The 20,392-nt window shown below is 38.8% G+C and overlaps 1 protein-coding gene across 4 annotated transcripts in view; it reads right to left on the bottom strand.

Moving 5' to 3' along the window:
* The window catches only part of LOC114659134 (endophilin-B1), a 58,364-nt gene extending 46,112 nt beyond the window's left edge, over positions 1 to 12,252 (bottom strand). For 2 of the 4 annotated variants that reach the window (XM_051933072.1, XM_051933071.1), the window contains exons 1-2: positions 11,990 to 12,251; positions 9,291 to 9,432 (exon numbers count right to left, since the gene is read on the bottom strand). In XM_051933072.1, coding sequence (XP_051789032.1) covers positions 9,291 to 9,432; positions 11,990 to 12,061 — 214 coding nt within the window. In that variant the 5' untranslated portion in view covers positions 12,062 to 12,251. Of the gene's footprint in view, positions 1 to 9,290; positions 9,433 to 11,989 lie in introns of all 4 variants that reach the window. The other 2 variants (XM_028811397.2, XM_028811396.2) reach the window with 2 other exon arrangements.
* Between the last annotated feature and the right edge of the window lie 8,140 nt (positions 12,253 to 20,392).

Raw genomic sequence — 20,392 nt, 5'->3', positions numbered from 1 at the left:
CCTATAACAGAAGAGGGAGCCAGGAGCCGACCCACACCGTCACAGGCACCTTATTCCATATTATACATTTATATTATGAACCATCATGGATAAGAAAGCACATATGCAAGGTATAAGACATATGAATTCTGAATAGGTAAAATAGTTCACAGAAGCAGCAAAACACTTTTCTACAGCTTGAAATCACCAAAAACTCAATTGCCAAATGATACTATGAAGAACACAGTGAAAGATGAATTCTACTTTAAAAGGTGTTCAACATAAAAGAGATTACAAATTAAGCACTTTCACCCATTTTGATCCATACTTTACAAATCCCTTGCTTTGTAAAAAAAAATTGCAATAGTAACTAATGAAAGGCAATGTACTTGTGAAAATACCTAATGAACAGAAAATCTTTTCATAAATACTTTTTGCTTTGTGTATATGCTACCGTGAACACTTATTTAACATCAACAAATATGCTAAAAGTGTTCATCAATTTACTTTTAATGAAATTACACATAATTGCTTGATAAGCACTGTTTTGACATTTTATGCTGACAGTTTCATGAAATAATTTGGAAGAATGCAAAAAATGGGATCTATCCCAAAGTGATGTATATCACCCTTATTACTTGTACCCATTTCATTGTCCAGAATTAAGCCAGTCTATCACACACACCACACACAATAGTTAGTGTAAAATGCACTTCATGGAATATCAAAGGGAGACCGAGTACCTAGAGAAAAATCCACAGAGGTATGGGAAGAAACCTCACGTAGCAGTGACCAGGTCTTAGATACAGAGTCTCTGGGAGGTGTGAAGCAGTACTACCTACTGCCACCTTAAGTAATATCTGTATATTGCAATTATGCCAATTTTAATTAAAACTTTTGTTAATGCATATTTTTTAGATAACTTATCTGCAGTTTCTTTTTTTAAGTTGTTGAACTTAAATACTTATACCATACCATACCATTTTTATTTGTTAAGCGCTTAAAAACACAGCATTACAACTGACCGAAGCCCTGTACAGTTAAAACAAGCAAGACTAAAAGCAAAATATTAAAAACAAACATTAAGAGAGAATTAAAACAGAGACACTAAAAACAGGTCAGGGGACCCAATAAAATAGAGAAATAGCAAAAAGCAAGTGGAAATAAGACAGGTTAAGAATTAAAAGCCAATGTGAAGAAGTGCGTTTTTAGGTGTGATTTGAATGTGGCGACTGAAGCGGCTTGCCTAACCACTAAAGGTAAGGAGTTCCAGAGCCTAGGTGCACAGACGGAAAAAGCCCTTTCACCACGAACTTTAAAACGTGCCTTGGGAACGGTTAGGAGCAGCTGATCTGCGGATCTAAGAACACGAGGGGGATTGTGACGATGGAGGAAGACACTCAAATAGGCAGGGGCTAGACCATTTAGTGCCTTATAGGTTAAGAGGAGTATCTTAAAATCAATTCTGAATCTAACCGGCAGCCAGTGTAGGGTTTTTAAAATCGGTGTAATGTGTCGGCTTCTGCTGCTTCCAGTTAAAAGCCTTGCAGCCGCATTTTGAACCAATTGGAGTCTAGAAAGAGTGGCTTTACTAATACCATATAGGCAGGAATTAGAATAGTCGAGCCGGGACGTAATGAATGCATGGATTACTGATTCCAGGAGGTGGTAAGACAGAATTGGTTTGAGTTTGGCAATTCGCCTGAGATGGAAAAAGCAGGATTTTACTGTGCTGTTGACTTGAGCATCCATTTTCAGGACCATATCCATTTTGATTCCAAGATTGGAAACAGATGAAGTTACTGGAATGGGAAGAAAGTCGAGGCCAAGGGGTAAGGTCTGTTTGCGGTCAGGACTAAAAACAATGACCTCGGGTTTTGAATCGTTCAGGTGAAGGAAGTTTACAGCCAGCCAGTCCTTAATGTCAGATAAGAAGTCGAGAAGAGGTTTAGTGGAGTCAGTTGACTTGAGGGAGAAATAAATTTGGCATTCATCAGCATATAGGTGATACGAGATTGCATGTTTTCTAAAAATTGCACCTAAAGGCAGGATGTAAATTGAAAAAAGTAGTGGCCCCAAAATGGAACCCTGGGGGACACCACATGGGAGTGGGACTGATTCAGACGAAAAATCGTCTAGCATGACTCTAAGAGTCCTGTTGCAGAAATATGACCTGAACCAGTCGAGGGCTAAGCCAGATACACCAGCCCAGGATTCGAGTCGGGAGATCATGATGTCGTGGTCGATTGTGTCGAAGGCAGCAGATAAATCGAGAAGAACCATATGTTAAGAGTAACATGAGCAAAAGGCCATGCATCAAAATATTGTAAATATGTAGCTTGCATTAGTGCAGATTTCAATAACCCCTATAGCACAAACAATCTTAAACAAAAATAAAACAATTTAAAAACAAAAAACAATTAATGGATACAACAGACAAAAAAAATGTACTGTATATTAAGCAGACTTGTTCCCTAAAACAAAAGGATTTAAAATTATCTTTCGCTTAATTTTTGTGTGATGAGCAAGTGCTCATGCAGGTAATTCACAGTCCACAACCAGAAGATAAAGAATGGAAAGTTTATCATCAACATTAAATTAGCAGGCTCAAGACACACTGTAGTATATGGTTTGCAATGACTAAGAACACTTCAGAACAAACACCATTTTATCAATGTTGTGGAAAAACATAAATTTTTATACCCTCTCAGATGCAATAACAGCAGTGTGTATAGCTCATGGGGTTACCACAGCTCAATGAAGGAGGAAAAAAATCTGGCAAACACCACTGTCAGCAGGAAATACATACAGTCTGATGATTAGAACACAAAGCAAGCTAAAGATAATCATACTGCTTACTCAACAAAGGAAACTATTGGTCAAAAATATCATCTATCAAACAATCTTGTTGTTAAAATAATTTGCATCACACTAAGCAAAAATAAAGCCTGATAAAAGACAGTCAAAAATGAACAACATAGCTAGCAAAATTTGTAATACACTATAAAAAGGAAAGAAAAAAATAGATAATGCAGCGGTTTTGAATAAAAATGAAAGATAATATTTTCTGCACATATCTGTCAACTCTTCATTATGCTAGGTGGCCTAACTGATTTGGATATGAAAAAACAAAAATCTAAAATCACTCCACTTAGGATGGTGCATTTACTAGTGCTTCTCAACACCTTTTGCTTGTGTTGCACGATGAGGCAGAGCACCTTAATCAGTTGCAATAGGCCTGTTTTAAGCAACTTAACAGAGGCTACAAGGAAAGAACATTTTCCCAACACCATTTACATCTGGATTGTACCTTAGCATGATTCTCCAAAAGAATAGTCAAATTGGGTGGATTCAATCCACCAACAGATGCAAGTCAGCCTAGGCATCTGAAGGAACCAAAAAAAAAAAAAAACACTCAAGGAGCATATTAAAATCATGTAAGTACAGTTAGGGCTGAGCACTTTATCAAATTTGTGTTTCAATCTGATACTTAAGAACAAAATATGCAAACACCAATATTACTATATTCAGCATTTCTTTACGAATTGTTCTGAACATTAAATAAAATTCACAGTCTTCACAGCTCTTTCTAAGCATGTTTGTGTCAACACCACCAATGCTGCTTTTGCCTTTTATGAGAGGAAAAAAAAATAGAGGGAGGATTAGAAGATGAGGAGTTTAACACAGGTAGGGTTAGCTCTGCTGTTTAGAAAGAGTTTGGTTTTCCCTGGGATGGCAGTTCAAGAAGTACGGCATCTAAAAGATAAAACATATTACAAGGTACAGTGTATTCATTTTGGTTTAATATTTATAAAATACATTGTCCTAGTGATCTAAATATGAAATAAATCTATGTGATTTTTATCAGGTCAAATTTTAATAGAGATAATGTTACTTCACCATTCATTGGGACTGAAAATCAAACTTTCAGATAGTTCAAATGGCTCTGTGTCCACCGAAATAAGAGGACCACCAAACCTCTCAGTATTTCAAGCGCCCTATTACAGACTCTTCCCTAGTGCCTGCTGTGTGAATTACCTATCTACACTGTAGAGATGTAAGAGTTCAATAAGCTGTAAAGATCACTGGATGTAAAAAACAAGTTGCCCAGATGCAAATACAGTACTTACTATGCTGCTGTTAAAAAAAATAAACATCTGCATACATCACACAGACTGTTACAGAAAGGAAAAAGGCATTTACATGCAAATATATACTTTGGAACCATCACAAAACAATACATGTATAATATACACATGTACATGTATCATGACCTTTAACTTGCATGGCAATGAACTAAGAGCTTTAGCTTCATTCCCCTTGGGTGCTCCTTCTTTCATCCTGGTTGCCTGTACTCCCTTGAGACTCCAGACTAACTCTGTGAATGTTAACATAAACTGTCATTTATTTTGTAAAGCAGTATTCGATAATGCACTCTATTGGGTGATCATAATTAGCCATAACATCTCAGACAACAAGAGGAGCCTCAGTCAAAAGTAGATGATGGTTAAATTATCCAATTATATTCCCAGCCAGTTATCCTGACACTCCAGTCAATGGGAAGCAGGAAGTGCTTAGAATGATCCATGCAGTCATTTTTCTGAAGCATGTATTGAGCACAAGCAACAGCTATTATGGGAGGTTTCATGCCATTTTAAAAGTAAACACAGCTTGGCTTAGACCTGGGGGTTATTTTCCGTACGTCGCTTAAATCATCCGAGATCAGATGCCTCATCTTGGATGAGTTAATGCCAGTGAAACTCATCATGGATATGTCGGTTTTTCAAACGTAGCCGTGTAGTAGATTAGTCTAGCTGGATCTAATCATTCGAGATGAATGCGCATGCCCGCGCTGATTGAAAAGCCAATATATACGGCGTCTAGAAAACATGATCAGCAAGTCTTTGATAGGCTGCAACAAAATGACGAAAGAACGGGCACATTTTTTTTTTCACACAAGCGGAGCAAGACCTTTTATTCGAAGGACATGAAGAATTTCAAGATTTAATATACACAAGGGGTAAGTAACACTGCAAAAGCAGCCCAAACCAGAAAAGACGGCTGGCAAAATGTGGCCAAAAAATTAAACGCTAAGTAGTGTGCATTGTACTTACTGAATGCTGCGTTTCATTTCCTATGTGTCAGATTAATTAGATAGCTAGATAGATACTTTATGAATCCCAAGGGGAAATTCACATTTAATATATTAAATATGCATGTAAATTCATATTTAATATGTCATAATTCCAGATCAAACGTGAGCACAAGGAGAACATGGGAACAGGTTAAAGTGAAGTACAAGAATATACTTCAAACTGGTAAATATTGGTATATAACTATTTAAAGAATTGTTGACATAAAGAATCATAATTAATTCTAAAGCTAATAATAAGGCAGACAAGCAAAAAACAGGTGGAGGTCCACGCGGTCCAGACCTAACCCCTGCAGAAGAGTTGGCTATCCAGCAAAATGCCCATCGCCCTGTTTCTGAGGGCATTCCAGGGCAAAGCTCCTCCTCAGAACCAGTGGCAGGATGCAGTGGTCACTTCATTTCAGGTAAAGGATGGTCATTGCATATATCTGTCATCAATGTGTGCCATAGGTATGTTCCATAAAGCCCTCTTTTTTGTTGGGTTAGTTGCAGATAATGTCATATCCCTAGAACCTGTGTCTGACCAACGAGATATTGACGAAGGTCAAATATTTGATTAAGACACTGTGTCTGATTATTCGGATCTGCGTACAATCCAGTGCTCCAATCACATTTGGAAATCCTGGGTAATGAGAATGTTAGGCTGATTGTGAGATTCTTTATGGAACTATGGATGTTTTTGGCATGAAACGCCTCTTTTATTGTCTGCACACACAGGTGTCCATGAAACACTATGAAAACCCGAAGGAAATATTTCAGAGCCAAACAGACTTTACGAATTGCCTGGCAAACTGCACTTTCAGATAGATTTTCCACATCGCCTACAGTATATAAAAAAAGTTCCGCTTGCAAAAAACCTCAAAACAATGCATACCGTCTGTGTGGTTGTGAGAGCCCGACTTTGCCTAGTTTGACTTTGAATATAAGGTGCTAATAAATCTTTGAGGCACAATATTCCCCCTCGGCTAAAGCGGTATCTTTCGAAAAGAATTTCCTCTGAGAGCAATAAAGGATCTTTATTCTGTTTTGCCGATCGCGCAAAACCCTCTCTATATGAAATTCTCTTCTTATAATTTGCGCACCGATATCAATTGGTTGCTCATTCATGAACGGTGAAGCCATGTCTTAATGAATTCCATGCACGGACACTGATTAAGTATGTGCGCTAATCCTTGTTTACAGAAAACAAACCTGCTCCAAGCAGGTTTGAGGATTAGGATGTGTTGCTATGACAACACTTCCAGCAAGTTTTCGAAAAACCGACAGATCCAGGATCATGCCAAATCATCAACAATTACATCCGGCTGAATGAGTAATCCACGTACGAAAAATACCCCCCTGGTCACCCATTATATAAACTGCAACAGATCCCGGATGCAATTAAATATAAAAATTGTCCTTTTTGGTGTTTAAAACAATTCAGACTAAATTTGTGTTGCACCTAATCTTTATTACAACTTCAAAAGGAGCTTAAAAAAGAAAACTACTGAAGTCAAGAAAAAAGGGGGTTAACGAAGGAAATGCACATCATCACCGAGTAAAAATCACAACAGTCAATTTACATCACACCAACATACTAACAGGTTAGAACAATAAACAAGAAAACTCAGAACTATCTTTGAATGAAACTTTATTGAAAAGTCTTTCAATAGGTTTTATTTCTTTCATGAACTGGAAAGTGCAGCAAGTTCAGTACTGGAAATGTCTGCTTTCTCCTATTATTTAGTTGAATCTCAACAGCACCTTTTGGAAATTAATTGGCTATATTAGGGAAAACATATGCCAAGTGACCGGCGCTTTTCTCAGATGATGTAGACTTTTAGACACAGTTTGTATTCACTGGGGCACATAGATTTCTTATGTTTTCAGGATAATCTTATCCAATCATAAGCTGAAGAGACACCACTTTCACACAGACATTTACTTTTATTATTTTATTGTTTTATTATTTACAGTGCTAATTTTATGTGTATATATCCAATTGTCATTTGAGCAAATAAAGCCGATTATTTTTTATGGTTAACTTTTTTAATTTAGAAAAGACAATTACAGTGTTTGCTTACTGTTATTTATTAATTAGAAAGCAAGGCCACAGTCATTAGGAAGTTTATGAATGGTGCCGCTTATGGAACAAGACCTGATATAGCATTTATTGTTACTTATTATATAGAAAATCAATCTCCTATACCAAAATTGCAGAGGCTCAATTAAACACAAAAAGGAAATATGATATAATATTTTAATGTAATAATTACACTGTTTAAGACCCTCAATATAGGATCCAAGAAAAGCTTGACTTATAGTGGACTGGAAGAGCAGCATGAGGTAAGAAATTACCTTTACAACACTATGTATTAGACACACTGGGTTATATTGTTCCCTGTACAGAATTTGCAAACATAATATAAGCACCGTTAATGTCATCAATAATTGTACTATATCACCGAAATGGCTTATGAGAAACAAAGGGACTGTTGCATAGACAAACTAAGGTCAGTGGGGAGACAGACATTACCCTGAAAGGTCTGCCTTCAAGTGATACACACATATTGCAGCTGCAATCAGTTTGTGCACAAAGGTGATCACAAGTTTTGTAAACATATCAACTCTGCAAGACAAATGGATATGTAAATGAATTTATGACGGAGTCATTACACTGTTGGATAATTTTCAGCCTCTTTACTCTATCTCAATAAATTGATATAAAACCATTTTGCGGTTCTTCCGACTGCCAGTAAACACCACACAACCGCTAGTAGTAAACATGCATACACAGTAATTAAGAACAAATCAAAAATACAGGTAGCTTTTAAATGGGAATGAATGAAGACTGTTATGAACAGGAAGAAAAAAAAAGAGTAACAAAATGAGAAACACATTGAGGGGGAAAAAAGAACAAGTAGTTAATATAAAAATATATAATTTATGGCTACATTTTTGGTTCAAGACAAATGATATGTTAATTCTACATACTCTCTAAAGTCTTTTAAGTCCATTCTAAGCATAATTCAGGGCCACACACACACACACAAAAAAAAAAAAAATTGCTGTATTAACACAATGAATACTGAGCAAAATAAGTCATCTGAAGCGGGGAAATAAATAGCTAAGTAGGTTACCAATTTCAAAAAACAGTCACCGTATTTCTTTGTAAAACGGATATTTCCCAGAAACACCTAGCCTACTCTCACTTTATCTTCCAGTGTGTGTGCCATATATCCACATACATGCTATGCATAATACATCATGGTAGGATTCTAGCATTAATGTAAAACAATAATTATGGTCTTGTCTTACTTATGAAAATAATGGGACTTGGAACCATTCTCGGATTTAAAGAACAAAGGATAGATCCAGCTATGGATGACACACAAGTTAATTCCCCATGCACAATAAGATTTAGCGTCTCAATAAGTTATTAATATTAATAACATTTTTGAACAATTTAAACCTAGCCAAGTGTCACAAATAAAAAACAAAGTATAATAAACTACTAAACAGTCTCTTTTTGGGGCTCACACAAACAAATCAAAACATTGGAATATGTACTTCATTGTGTAACCCATAATGAGTATATCACTGTACCTCAATGGAGGAAAATCAGAAAGCAGTAGGGAGAATAGGTGTGTTTGCTGCCCAAATGTTAGACTTACAGGGACACCAGTGAAGGACACAGAAATTGTGGTCATGACAAAGACTGACACAATCCGCATAAGCCACTTTGAGCCACTACTGTTCCTATGTGAATCAATTACCCATTTCTAAATGGTAAGAGGCCTGGGCTAATTGTATGGACCAGCCTGTCTCATTTGTGAAAAAACTGAGATCAGGAAGTAATGGTCTCAAGAATCACAAAAAAGGCACTGTGGTTGGCTAACCAATATAATTCATATAGTAAATCCACGCCAACCTTGAAGTTTGCTGGTACCTTCACCTATTGCAATCGAACACTTGTTCCAGTTTAAGTTATGACTGCAATGCCTTTTTATTCCAAGAAGAGGTGACTTTTAAATACTTTTAAAAACCTTTAAATACAACACCAGGTCTATTTCCAGTGTCAGGAGCAGATCTATAAAGTCTGGCTATTAACACTATATAAGCAGCTTTATGCAGTATATGTGTAATTAAATCAGTTGAAACAAAAATTATGCTTGCTTACTTGGATTTGGCTGCAGAAGCACTTCTGTCTGCTTCATTATTTTTTCTGTCCATATTTTGGTGTTTTCAGCTTTGGTTAAAAGGTTTTCCAGATTAGCATCCAATTCAGTCTTTTCAGCCTGACCAAGTTTTTCTTCTGTAAACTGTGAGAAAAAATGAATAGAAAATGTAGTATGTGGATACTTATGTAGACTAGTCTTTTAAAAACCAGCTTAATATTTTTGACAAAAGTTCAATGGATTGATGCGTAATAGTGCACAGTCAGTGAACATTAGCTGCTTGTTTAAAATGACACAGAAAATGCAATCATGGAAACAAACACTCAAAACACATTGTGCTCGGCAGCTAAAGCATTTAGGCTAAATCCCACACTGATTGCCTGTGCCATTCCTACTAGAGGCTCATTACATGACCGAACAACACCATTTATATTTTTATAGCATGTATTCATACAGACAATGTAGATCAAAATGCTTTGCAAGAAATCAAGGGGGGATAAAAATCTTTCCATAAAACAAATAAGAAAAGGAATTAATAAATGGCATACCAAAAATAGTAAACAAGAAAAATCAATACATACATAACATAGATCTACAAGACAGAGTTCTTACAGATTCTCCCCCCTTCTCTAATGAGATATGAAACCTCTCAGTATTACACCTCATTTGTCAGTGCTCCAAGTATTCTAACAAGAACTGAACACCAGCAAAACCAAGGAGCTGATGGTGGATTTTAGGAGGCCCAGACCCCTCATGGACCTCATGATCATCAGAGGTGACTGTGTGCAGACCTATAAATACTTGGGAGTGCAGCTGGATGATAAATTAGACTGGACTGCCAATACTGATGCTCTGTGTAAAAAAGGACAGAGCCGGTTATACTTCCTTAGAAGGCTGGCGTCCTTCAACATCTGCAATAAGATGCTGCAGATGTTCTATCAGACGGTTGTGGCGAGCGCCCTCTTCTACGCGGTGGTGTGCTGGGGAAGCAGCATTAAGAAGAAGGACACCTCACGCCTGGAAAAACTGGTGAGGAAGGCAGGCTCTATTGTTGGCATGGAGCTGGACAGCTTGAAATCTGTGGTAGAGCGACGGGCGCTTAGCAGGCTCCTATCAATTATGGAGAATCCACTGCATCCACCAAACAGTGTCATCTCCAGACAGAAGAGCAGCTTCAGCGACAGACTACTGACACTGTCCTGCTCCACTGACAGACTGAGAAGATCGTTCCTCCCCCTAACTATGCGACTCTTCAATTCCACCCCGGGGGGTGGGGGTGGGGTAAACATTAACATTATACAAAGTTATTGTCTGTTTTTACCTGCATTGTTATCAATATTTAATTTAATATTGTTTTTTGTATCAGTATGCTGCTGTTGGAGTATGTGAATTTCCCCTTGGGATTAATAAAGTATCTATCTAAGAAAGTAACTTGGCAATAACATTCATGAATCCACAGATGAAATAAACAGTTGGAATTTGCTTGATGACATATGACCCCGAGCCAAGGCAAGAAATGTCAATGTAAATAGTTCTGAATATATCCATCTACGAAATTAAAAGTCACAAAAATCACCTGTAATACACATATTCTGAAAAAGAAGAATCTTAAGTATAGTCTAAAGGAAGGTAATACAATTTAATACAATATTCTTGGTTCAGTTTTAACGCAAGGTTACATTTACTTTTGCTTTCTGCAACAGATCAAATGTCAGTGAAATACTTGTCTTAATGCAGTCTCCCCAGGGTTTACCATTCAATTTTTTTTTTTTTTTTTTTGACGCTGCAAGGTCACTTGAGGGAGAGCAGAAAATATCCCGCTTACTTACAGCCAGATGGAGTTAATACACGCGAGTTTCATCTGGGGATAACAAATGCAAGTTTCTTTATCATTAACAACTTTGTGGATTCATTCAAATTATACGAGACTGAAGAGAAAAACTGAAAGTAGGATCTGCAAATCTTAAAAACTAGGCGAGGTCCACGTTTGTTATATGGGATGGTTTTAATGTATTCAAAAAGCTGATCTAAATTCATCGGACTTGAGGCTGTGGAGGACAGTTATGCTGTATATAGGCTGGGTTCAGCATTCTTTCAAAAGGCATTAATGACAGCCAGGTACTCATTCATGGACTCGTGTTGGGACACTGCGTCAAAGCACAATAATCCCCGTTCATAAAGGCCCCTTTAGACAACCAGAAAAGAAAGAGGGGCGTCGATGTGTCCTCTTCAAACCGAACTTGTGCTTCAAATGAATACGTCACGTATGCGACTTTCACGTTTGCCTGTACTTTTCCTCGTTGAACTTAAAAATGTATAGTTCCTTAAATAATCAAATCATTCGTCTGTGATATGAAAATGTATATATGAGACATAATACGATTTCAGACCGTTTCCCTCTCACAGATACAACCGAATTGTGGGAAAATGCTGCCCTAATTTGACTTTATCATATTGTCACACACAAGCACAATACTCACAGGAACAATAAAAACAACGCCCTGGGGCCCGCTTCCTCTAAAATACGGTCAACATTACAAGAATCGCGGGCCTAGACAAGAAACACTGAATTTTCTAGTAAAAATTTAGACATTGTCACGAGGCTACTGTCAGCGACAAAAGAACCTGCACCGATTTCAAAGGTGTTGAAACAACTTTTACAATGTCCCAAGTAATGTACTGAATTACCCCATTTATTTACCTGCACTGCTCGGCTAAGGAAAGTACCGGCGTCGGCAGCAAACCTCTTGACGTTGAAGTCCATGACGTTCATAATAAGAATTTAACTAAAGCCGATCCATTAAGATAACACTGTGTTGCTGGTTGTATTTTTTTCTTGTTTTCTGTCCCACGCTTTTCCGTTTTAGAATCAGTGATCATACAGTACATCCGTACATTCAACAAAACCTACACAACCCACAAAACTGTACGCGTCTATTAAACTGTAACCACGACAGGAAAAGGAGGAACCATGGCTAACTAAAGTAAATTCTGGGAGCGGTCTAACGCGCCACCTTAATTACGAAGGCATAATAGGAAATGACGTCATGGGGCTGCTCAAGACTTGTGCGTTTCACATAAACTCCGCACTGTCCAGATGTCTGCGCTTTTAAATTCTTAAGCACACACTTTCTGTTTACCTTAAAAGAGAAAGCGAAAACGGTAGGGGTGACACCTTTTTTTTTATTTTGTTCACTATTGCGGATGGATACAATTAATTAAGTCGGTGTCTACATATTGAAATGAAGACAGTTTTATTTAGGAGTAATTGAAATTGCTCCAAATGTGCAAATATTTGCAGCGAACTAAACTGGACTTTCGTGTGGGTAAGCAAGAGGGGGAGAGCGTGTCCCATTAAGACTAAAAGTGAAACTCTTTAACGTAAATGTTGGAATAACGCCTCCAGACATATCAGGAAACAACAAATTCCAAAAACACAGTTTGGCCAATATATATGACATCCATACAGCTGTATGAACTTACTTAATCCAGCACCAGGTCGCAAAGCTATCTGTGGTAAATGTAATACAAAATAACTATATAGTTAAAGCACAAATTGGCTTGATTGTGAAAGAAACTGGATGGAATTTTCTGCAGTTTACTACAGAATACAGAAATAGACATTAACTCATGCCTTCAGAATGGGCCGTCTGCCTGAAGCTAAACATGGTCTGACCTGGCCAGTATTTTGATGGAAGACAAACCTATAAAAGCTTATGTTGCTGCTGGAATAGATGTTGGCGAGAGGAGTTGAACACTGTGCTGTAAACATGGCACCATCCTTCAGATGAGTTGTAAAATTAAGGACCTGACTTTCTGTCATAAAAGATCCCTGGGCATCCTTTGTAAATATAGGGTGTATCCTGATGTCCTGGCTAAGTTTCCCACCATGGACTAGTCATTCTGGGCACCTAATCATACCCTGTCTCTAATTGGCTAATTATCTCTCATCCCTTCACCACCTAACAGCTAATATGTGGTGAGCATACTGGCACAAAGTGAATGCCGTTGCATCATCCAGGTGAATGCTGCACATTAGTGGCAGCTGAAGTGGCTCCCCACCAACTCTGTAAAAGGCAAATATAGGGTGTATCCTGATGTCCTGGCTAAGTTGCCCACCATGGACTAGTCATTCTGGGCACCTAATCATACCCTGTCTCTAATTGGCTAATTATCTCTCATCCCTTCACCACCTAACAGCTAATATGTGGTGAGCATACTGGCACAAAGTGAATGCCGTTGCATCATCCAGGTGAATGCTGCACATTAGTGGCAGCTGAAGTGGCTCCCCACCAACTCTGTAAAAGGCAAATATAGGGTGTATCCTGATGTCCTGGCTAAGTTGCCCACCATGGACTAGTCATTCTGGGCACCTAATCATACCCTGTCTCTAATTGGCTAATTATCTCTCATCCCTTCACCACCTAACAGCTAATATGTGGTGAGCATACTGGCACAAAGTGAATGCCGTTGCATCATCCAGGTGGATGCTGCACATTAGTGGCAGCTGAAGTGGCTCCCCACCAACTCTGTAAAAGGCTTTGTGCAGTGAGAAAATCACTATATAAACAATTATTAATCATTATAAAAAATATTAAATAATGCCAGTATTGGACATCCTGAATTACTGTCAAGTTGACATAACCTATCCAGAATTATTTTAAATCACCCCTGTTTTACTTTCTTTTTGTAGAAATAAATTTAGAATATTTGATTTTGGAGCAATTACAATGCAATGTTTACTATTACAGCTACTTGCTACATATGTTACTTTGATACTAAAATTTACAGAAAATGTGTTCCCTATTTTGGAGCCAGATTATTTATTGACCTGCATTGCCAAAGGTTACAGTAAAACTAGATTAAAGAAAGAAGATTTCCAGAAGTGTACAGAGAGAGAGAGTTTGGGGATTTTCAGCAAGGGCCTAAGGTTCCTTTAGCATTGATTTTGACCTCTGCCAGATAAAAATCATTGAAAGAGTAGAGAAGTCCATGAAAAGAAATACAATATATAAGACACAATTGGAACAGAAAAAATAGAAGATAAGCATTTACACACATCATTCTAGAAAGAAAATACTGGAGGACAACCTCAATACGTATTAAATAAGCTGCCAGGGACTTTTAAAGTACACAAGTTACAGATGGGATCCATGACAAAATGCACAGCATTAAGTTAATGAGTTAGGTGGTACAGGCAATGAATAAAGATAAAATGAGTATGCTGATAATTTGGGTTTTTGAGTATGCAAAGATAATGTTAAGTATCACTTTTCGTGAGATGGGGATAAAAGAAGGGAGGGCATGATGCCAGTCTGAAAGTAAAGGTCTAGTAGATGTCTTATGTAGACTTCCAAATAGGGATGCAACTAAATTTTGAAGATAAAAAGAAAAAGTTAGACGGGGATTGGAAGGAAGTGCAGAGGATATTGGGACATAGTTTGCTTTATGGACAAACTTAATTTTAAATCGAAGGAAGAACAGAAAACCGGGACCTCAGTAAATGGAACGTTTTAAGTCCAGATTCATCATTAATGTGTCTTGATGCCTCAACCAACCCATGGCTGATGTTGTACTATGTGTGCATTGTTTTTATTTATGGCTTTATTATCATTAGTCTTTGATAAATTTTGTTTTGGGGGGTTTCTTTTGTAAATAATTCAGGTCTGACATTTATTTTCAGAACTTAACTCCGGTTGAGAAATATTTTCACTTTTTTTTTTACAATGTCATGTTTATTATTCATGGACACAGCGATCTTGACTTCTGTTCCTGCAATCTTACTAGGACAGATGACCAGCCGTACATATTGTTTGATGCTTCTACATGGTGGCGTATGCTATGTAAACGTCCTGGTCATCCAAGTTTGCGGTTGAAAACCAAAAAAATGCTTTTTGTTAGTGTGAGCTTACTTGGCTAGTTTCTTTATTATAGACCATTTGCTTCAAACATTACAATTTTTGTTTTCCTGATTTGGTTTTGGTGAAAAATAGGATTGGATCTATGCCTCTTTTCCAAACTTACTCTCAAACACCTGTGCCTCATTCAGGCATAAGAGCTAAAAAAGAGATGCGCTTGCCACCATTACAAAGGACAAGATTCTGGAAGATGGGGTTATAGTTGTAACAACTGAGAAGGTGTATCTCGACTTTCTGCAAAATCTGGAGAACATATAAGACTAACAACTTAAAGTAGAGGAACTGGACTTTAGTTTCAAGGAAGTGAAAGAAATTGCAGAAAGCAATATAAAATAGGAGAGATTAGGTTGGAATCTGTCGGGAACCAGGAGTGTAGGCTTTTGCGAGGATTTAACAAGTTCCATACTGATTTATGGGTAAAAGCCCAATGATAAATCTTTAGATACCAGTAATGGCACACTGCACGATAACATGCAGTGAATACATTTGACTTGAGCATTCATAGTTTTCACACTCTTTCTCTGTACATTTGTTTGCTCAGAGGTTGATGCACTTGCTACTTCCTGAGCAGCTCTTCTTTTCTCCACCCTAGCACCCCGCTTCTTCTCTTCTTTCATCGGCATCTTTTCGCATTAAAACTGATTAAGTCAGTGTTTGTACTTAGTGCGTTTTCCTTAATTTTTTACTTAAGCTGGCACTTAAGTCTTCAATCTGCTTCAATAATGATTTAAGATATGAAGAGGTAGGGGAAGTGACGGCGAAGGTGGTAGGGATGAGAACACTGCCGATAGTTGATTGTACAATAAAATAAAATAAAAATAAAAAGATTAATAACTTTGGATGTCAGTCATAACCCCTAAAGTGGATAGTAGACGTCACGCAGTATATGTGTACCAAATTTCAGGTCAATAGTTCAAACAGTTTGTGAGCTACAGGTGATTTAAAATCCTGGACAGACAAACGGACAGCCACAGTAGCGTGTTATATAAGAGATGGTACAGACATCCCCCTTTAGACTTATCACGAATCAATGTGCAGTGCTTAGTGAAATTTCTAACTCCTGACCAAAATTCTATAGGGGGAGAGAGGTGGAACATGGCAGTAAGAAAATTGAAATACTAGACTGTCCATTTTGAAAATATATAATGGAAAGAGAGAGAAAGGAGCATTTTTTGACACTTCTAAAGATACAACAGAAATTCAATAAACCAATGTCCTACAGTGACGCAGAAATGATGATGCATAAATATTTTAATATTTCAATGAGTTAGCCAAAGGGGCATATGGTGAAAAAACGATATGAAGAGATTTTATAATATGAGCCAAGTTTGTTAGTGCAATGCTTCACCCCTGTCCCCTACAATAGGTTCAGTCAAATCAAGACTGTAAACGCAATACTGTAGCAAGTGGTTCAACTGAGATATTAAAAAGTTATGGTAACAATGAACAGCAGGGTCTGGTACCTTTTTAAATCTGAAAGGGTTCAGATATTCTTTAGTTAGTGAACATAAATGGCATGAAGGAGGAGTATATCTGGATCAAACTGGTATAGCCTTCTTTGCATGAAGAGCTATCAGAGGTGCAGGATGGGATAGAGTGGTTGCAATATCTATAATATGTAGAAGACAACACATGTTATCTGCTAGCTGGCAGGAGTAGATTATACCAGTTTGATCTGATTGCATTAATTAATGAATAACCATCTGCAGACAGTATGCTGATAGCTTTGCTAACACATTTGCTTCAGAATTCACCAGGAAGATTGGATAGTAATTACAGTAGTCAGGTGGCTTTTTGCCCTGTTTTAAGATGAGAGTAATCAATGCAGAGTTAATTGAGGTCTTCAAATTATAGAAGGAAATAGCAGAGTTTAGCATCTGCATGTAAGAGGGTGATAGTTGATTCCAAAAGACAGTGAGGACCTCAGGAGGCAAACCATAACATTGTGGTGATTTTCCAGAACACACAGTGTCTAGAGCCTCCTTAAGTTCTGATGATGTAATTGGGGGCATCATCCACTAAATGCATTGGAAGGGATAAGTTATCTAAAAAAGAACTGTTTGTGACTTACATCATTCAGTAAACAATAGGGAATAAAATTCCAGAAAAAGGTGAGGTTCCTGGATTTATTTTTATTCAATAAAATACCCAAAAATAACAATCTTAATGTGATGTGGGAGACCTTCCGTGACAAGACCCTGAAGGTTGCTGAGGGTTGTGTTGGTGTTACTGGTGTTCCCAGAAGGAGGCGTTTCATCTCGCAGGGCACCCTGGATATTATCGAGAGGAGTCACAGCGCACAGCTCAATGGCAACTCTGGTCTGTACCAGGAACTGAGAAGCTCTGAGGGCAGATAAAGAGGCGTTTGCTACAGGAATCTGTGATCAAGTGATACACCATCTGTGGTCTAGCGACCCACATCCTGCTTACAGATTAATCAAAGCATTATGCACATCTGAATCTGTTCCTCGAAGAGTCGCAGTCAGGGCAGCTGATGGAACAGTCCTTACGGATGACACTGCAGTTGTGACCCACCTGGCTGGCTACTTTGAGCAGTTGTTCAAAGCTGATCCTCTGGCTAGGACGTTGGATATCTCTGGGTCCACGGTTCCTCCAATTAGCTGTGAACCACCCAGTCTCACTAAGATTGCACAGGTGGTGAACCATCTGAGGGGGGAAAGGCTGCAAAGATCTGTGATATCCGGGGTGAACTTCTCCAGGCTGGTGGTAAGGCTGTCCTCCTGGCATTGCAAGCAATCTTTGCTTCCATTTGGGAGACTGGCATCATCCCAACTGACTGGAAAATGGGACTTGTCATCCCTATCTGGAAAGGGAAGGGTGATCGCCTGGATTACACTGCTCTTGGTGCCGGGCAAGGTCCTTGCTAGGGTCGTCCTCAGTAGGATCCGTGATCACTTGCTCACCCACCAGCAACCGGAACAGTCTGGTTTTACGCCTAAGAAGTCTACCATTGACCGCATCCTGGCTCTGAGGGTTCTCATGGAATGCAAACGCGAATATTGGCAGGGTTTCTTTGCAGCCTTTGTCGATTTTCATAAAGTGTTCAACTGAGTTGATCGATCTGTCATGTGGGACATCTTGAGGGTTTGCGGGATCCCCTCGAGGTTGCCAGATATCATTGCCGGCCTGTACACTGGTACTGTGAGTGCTTTGCAGAGTGGAGGCAGGACCTCTGCGTTTTTCCCAGTTGATTCTGGGGTTCGTCAGGGGTGTGTTCTTGCTCCTACTCTGTTCAATGCTTGTATGGACTGGGTGTTGGGCAAGGTCATAGGGTCCAGCGGCTGTGGGACATCTGTTGGTGAAGAAAGATTTACGGATCTTGACTTTGCTGACGATGCTGTGATTTTCGTGGAATCAATGGAGGCTCTGATCAGGGGGCTCGAGAGACTGAGCGAGGAGTCTGAGTGTCTGGGCTTGCGAGTGTCCTGGATAAAAACCAAGATCCAGGCCTCTTGGGCACAGCCATCAGCAGTGTGTCTGTTTGTATAGAGAGTGTTGACCTTGTTGAGAGGTTTACTTACCTTGGCAGTGACATTCATGTCTCTGGTGACTCTTCCTATGAAGTCAGCAGACGGATTGGGAGAGCATGGGGGGGTCATGAGGTCGCTGGAAAGGAGTGTGTGGCGCTCCCGATATCTATGCAAAAGGACGAAGGTCCAAGTCTTTAGAGTCCTGGCGCCTCCTGTCTTACTATATGGTTGTGAGACATGGAAGCTATCCAGTGACCTGAGACGAAGACTGGACTCCTTTGGTACTGTGTCTCTCCGGAAAATCCTTGGGTACTGTTGGTTTGACTTTGTGTCGAATGAGCGTTTGCTCATGGAGTCCCGAATGAGGCACATTACCTGCAATGTGAGGGAGCATCAGTTACGGCACTACGGCCATTTGACGCTTTTCCCTGAGGGTGATCCAGCTCGTAAGATCCTCATTGTTGGGGACCCGAGTGGCTGGACCAGGACAAGGGGTTGCCCACGTAACACCTAGCTGCGGCAGATAGAGGGTCATTTCCGGAGGGTGGGACTGGACTGGCGTGTCTGCCTGGGGGATTGCAAACCGGGATCCCGAGTTGTTTCGTCGTGTAGTGGGTGCGGCAACGCACTGTACCAGTGCATGCTCCCCAACTTGACTCGACTTGAATAAAATACTTTCGCAAGCCTCAGAGTTACTTAAACTTGATATCAGTATTATCAAATCATATCTCTTTTGTCTATTTGTATACATATTTATATCAATGCCAGAAATGTTGGCCTTATATTGCCTGTGTAGAATAAATTATGCTATTACCAGAGCTGATATTAATGCTCTCTTAATGCTTAATGCTCTCAATATAAAGATGAAGCAGTATTACATAAGTGATAGGTTTTCACTGCACAATAGGCAGTTTGGGGAAAGTGGAAATATTTGATGTAAATCCAAATTCTTATTTGTGAATTTGGTATCTGGTATATGCAATAGGAATTAACAAACAACTAGTCAGATGAAGGCTAAAGGTCCAAAGCATAAAACAACATAAAGATTAATCAAGAAACAACAAGCAGGTTAATAATGGAGTATGGAATACATGCAAGGAGCCTATTTAAACATCACAAATCAGGGTGAACAGTCTCAAGTAATTGTTAAATTGCTATAGTTGACACAAAACAGAAAGACAAGGACAGCATCACAAAGGGTTAAAAGGCATGTCTGATGGTACAATGTGGCTCAACCATCTACATTAAAAACAATACATATATATATATATTTGCATGGGAGTAAGTCAGGCCTTTCCATGTGGCAATATGGAGGTAAGGAGACAAATGCCAGTGTTGGAAGAAACATGATTTCTAACATCCTCTTCTTTCACCAGGAGGAGAAAGCTCATTTACTTCACTTTTGGCTTGGGCCTGGAGGTCCCGCCTTTTCTGCCCTGTGGCCTATTTTTAAATAATTTAAATCATAGTTCTTTAGAACCATGTTGCTAAACGTCAGTGTGTATTATGAACCAGAGAACAGAGAGCACTGAGCTCCACAAAAAAGAAACACCTGAAGTAGGACATCCGAAGATACTCAACATCTGCAATAATTCTTTTGGAGCTTTTGTTTTCTTCTTCCCAGTTTTTAGGTTATACTAAATGGGGTAAAAGGGGGTCTCCAACACTTTATTCTCTCCCTCTTTGCCTTTCTTG

Source organism: Erpetoichthys calabaricus, chromosome 10 (assembly GCF_900747795.2).
Source record: "Erpetoichthys calabaricus chromosome 10, fErpCal1.3, whole genome shotgun sequence".
In the NCBI taxonomy this organism is placed as follows: domain Eukaryota; kingdom Metazoa; phylum Chordata; class Cladistia; order Polypteriformes; family Polypteridae; genus Erpetoichthys; species Erpetoichthys calabaricus.
Note: the sequence above shows the minus strand (reverse complement) of the source record. Positions and strands in the feature narration are given on the sequence as shown.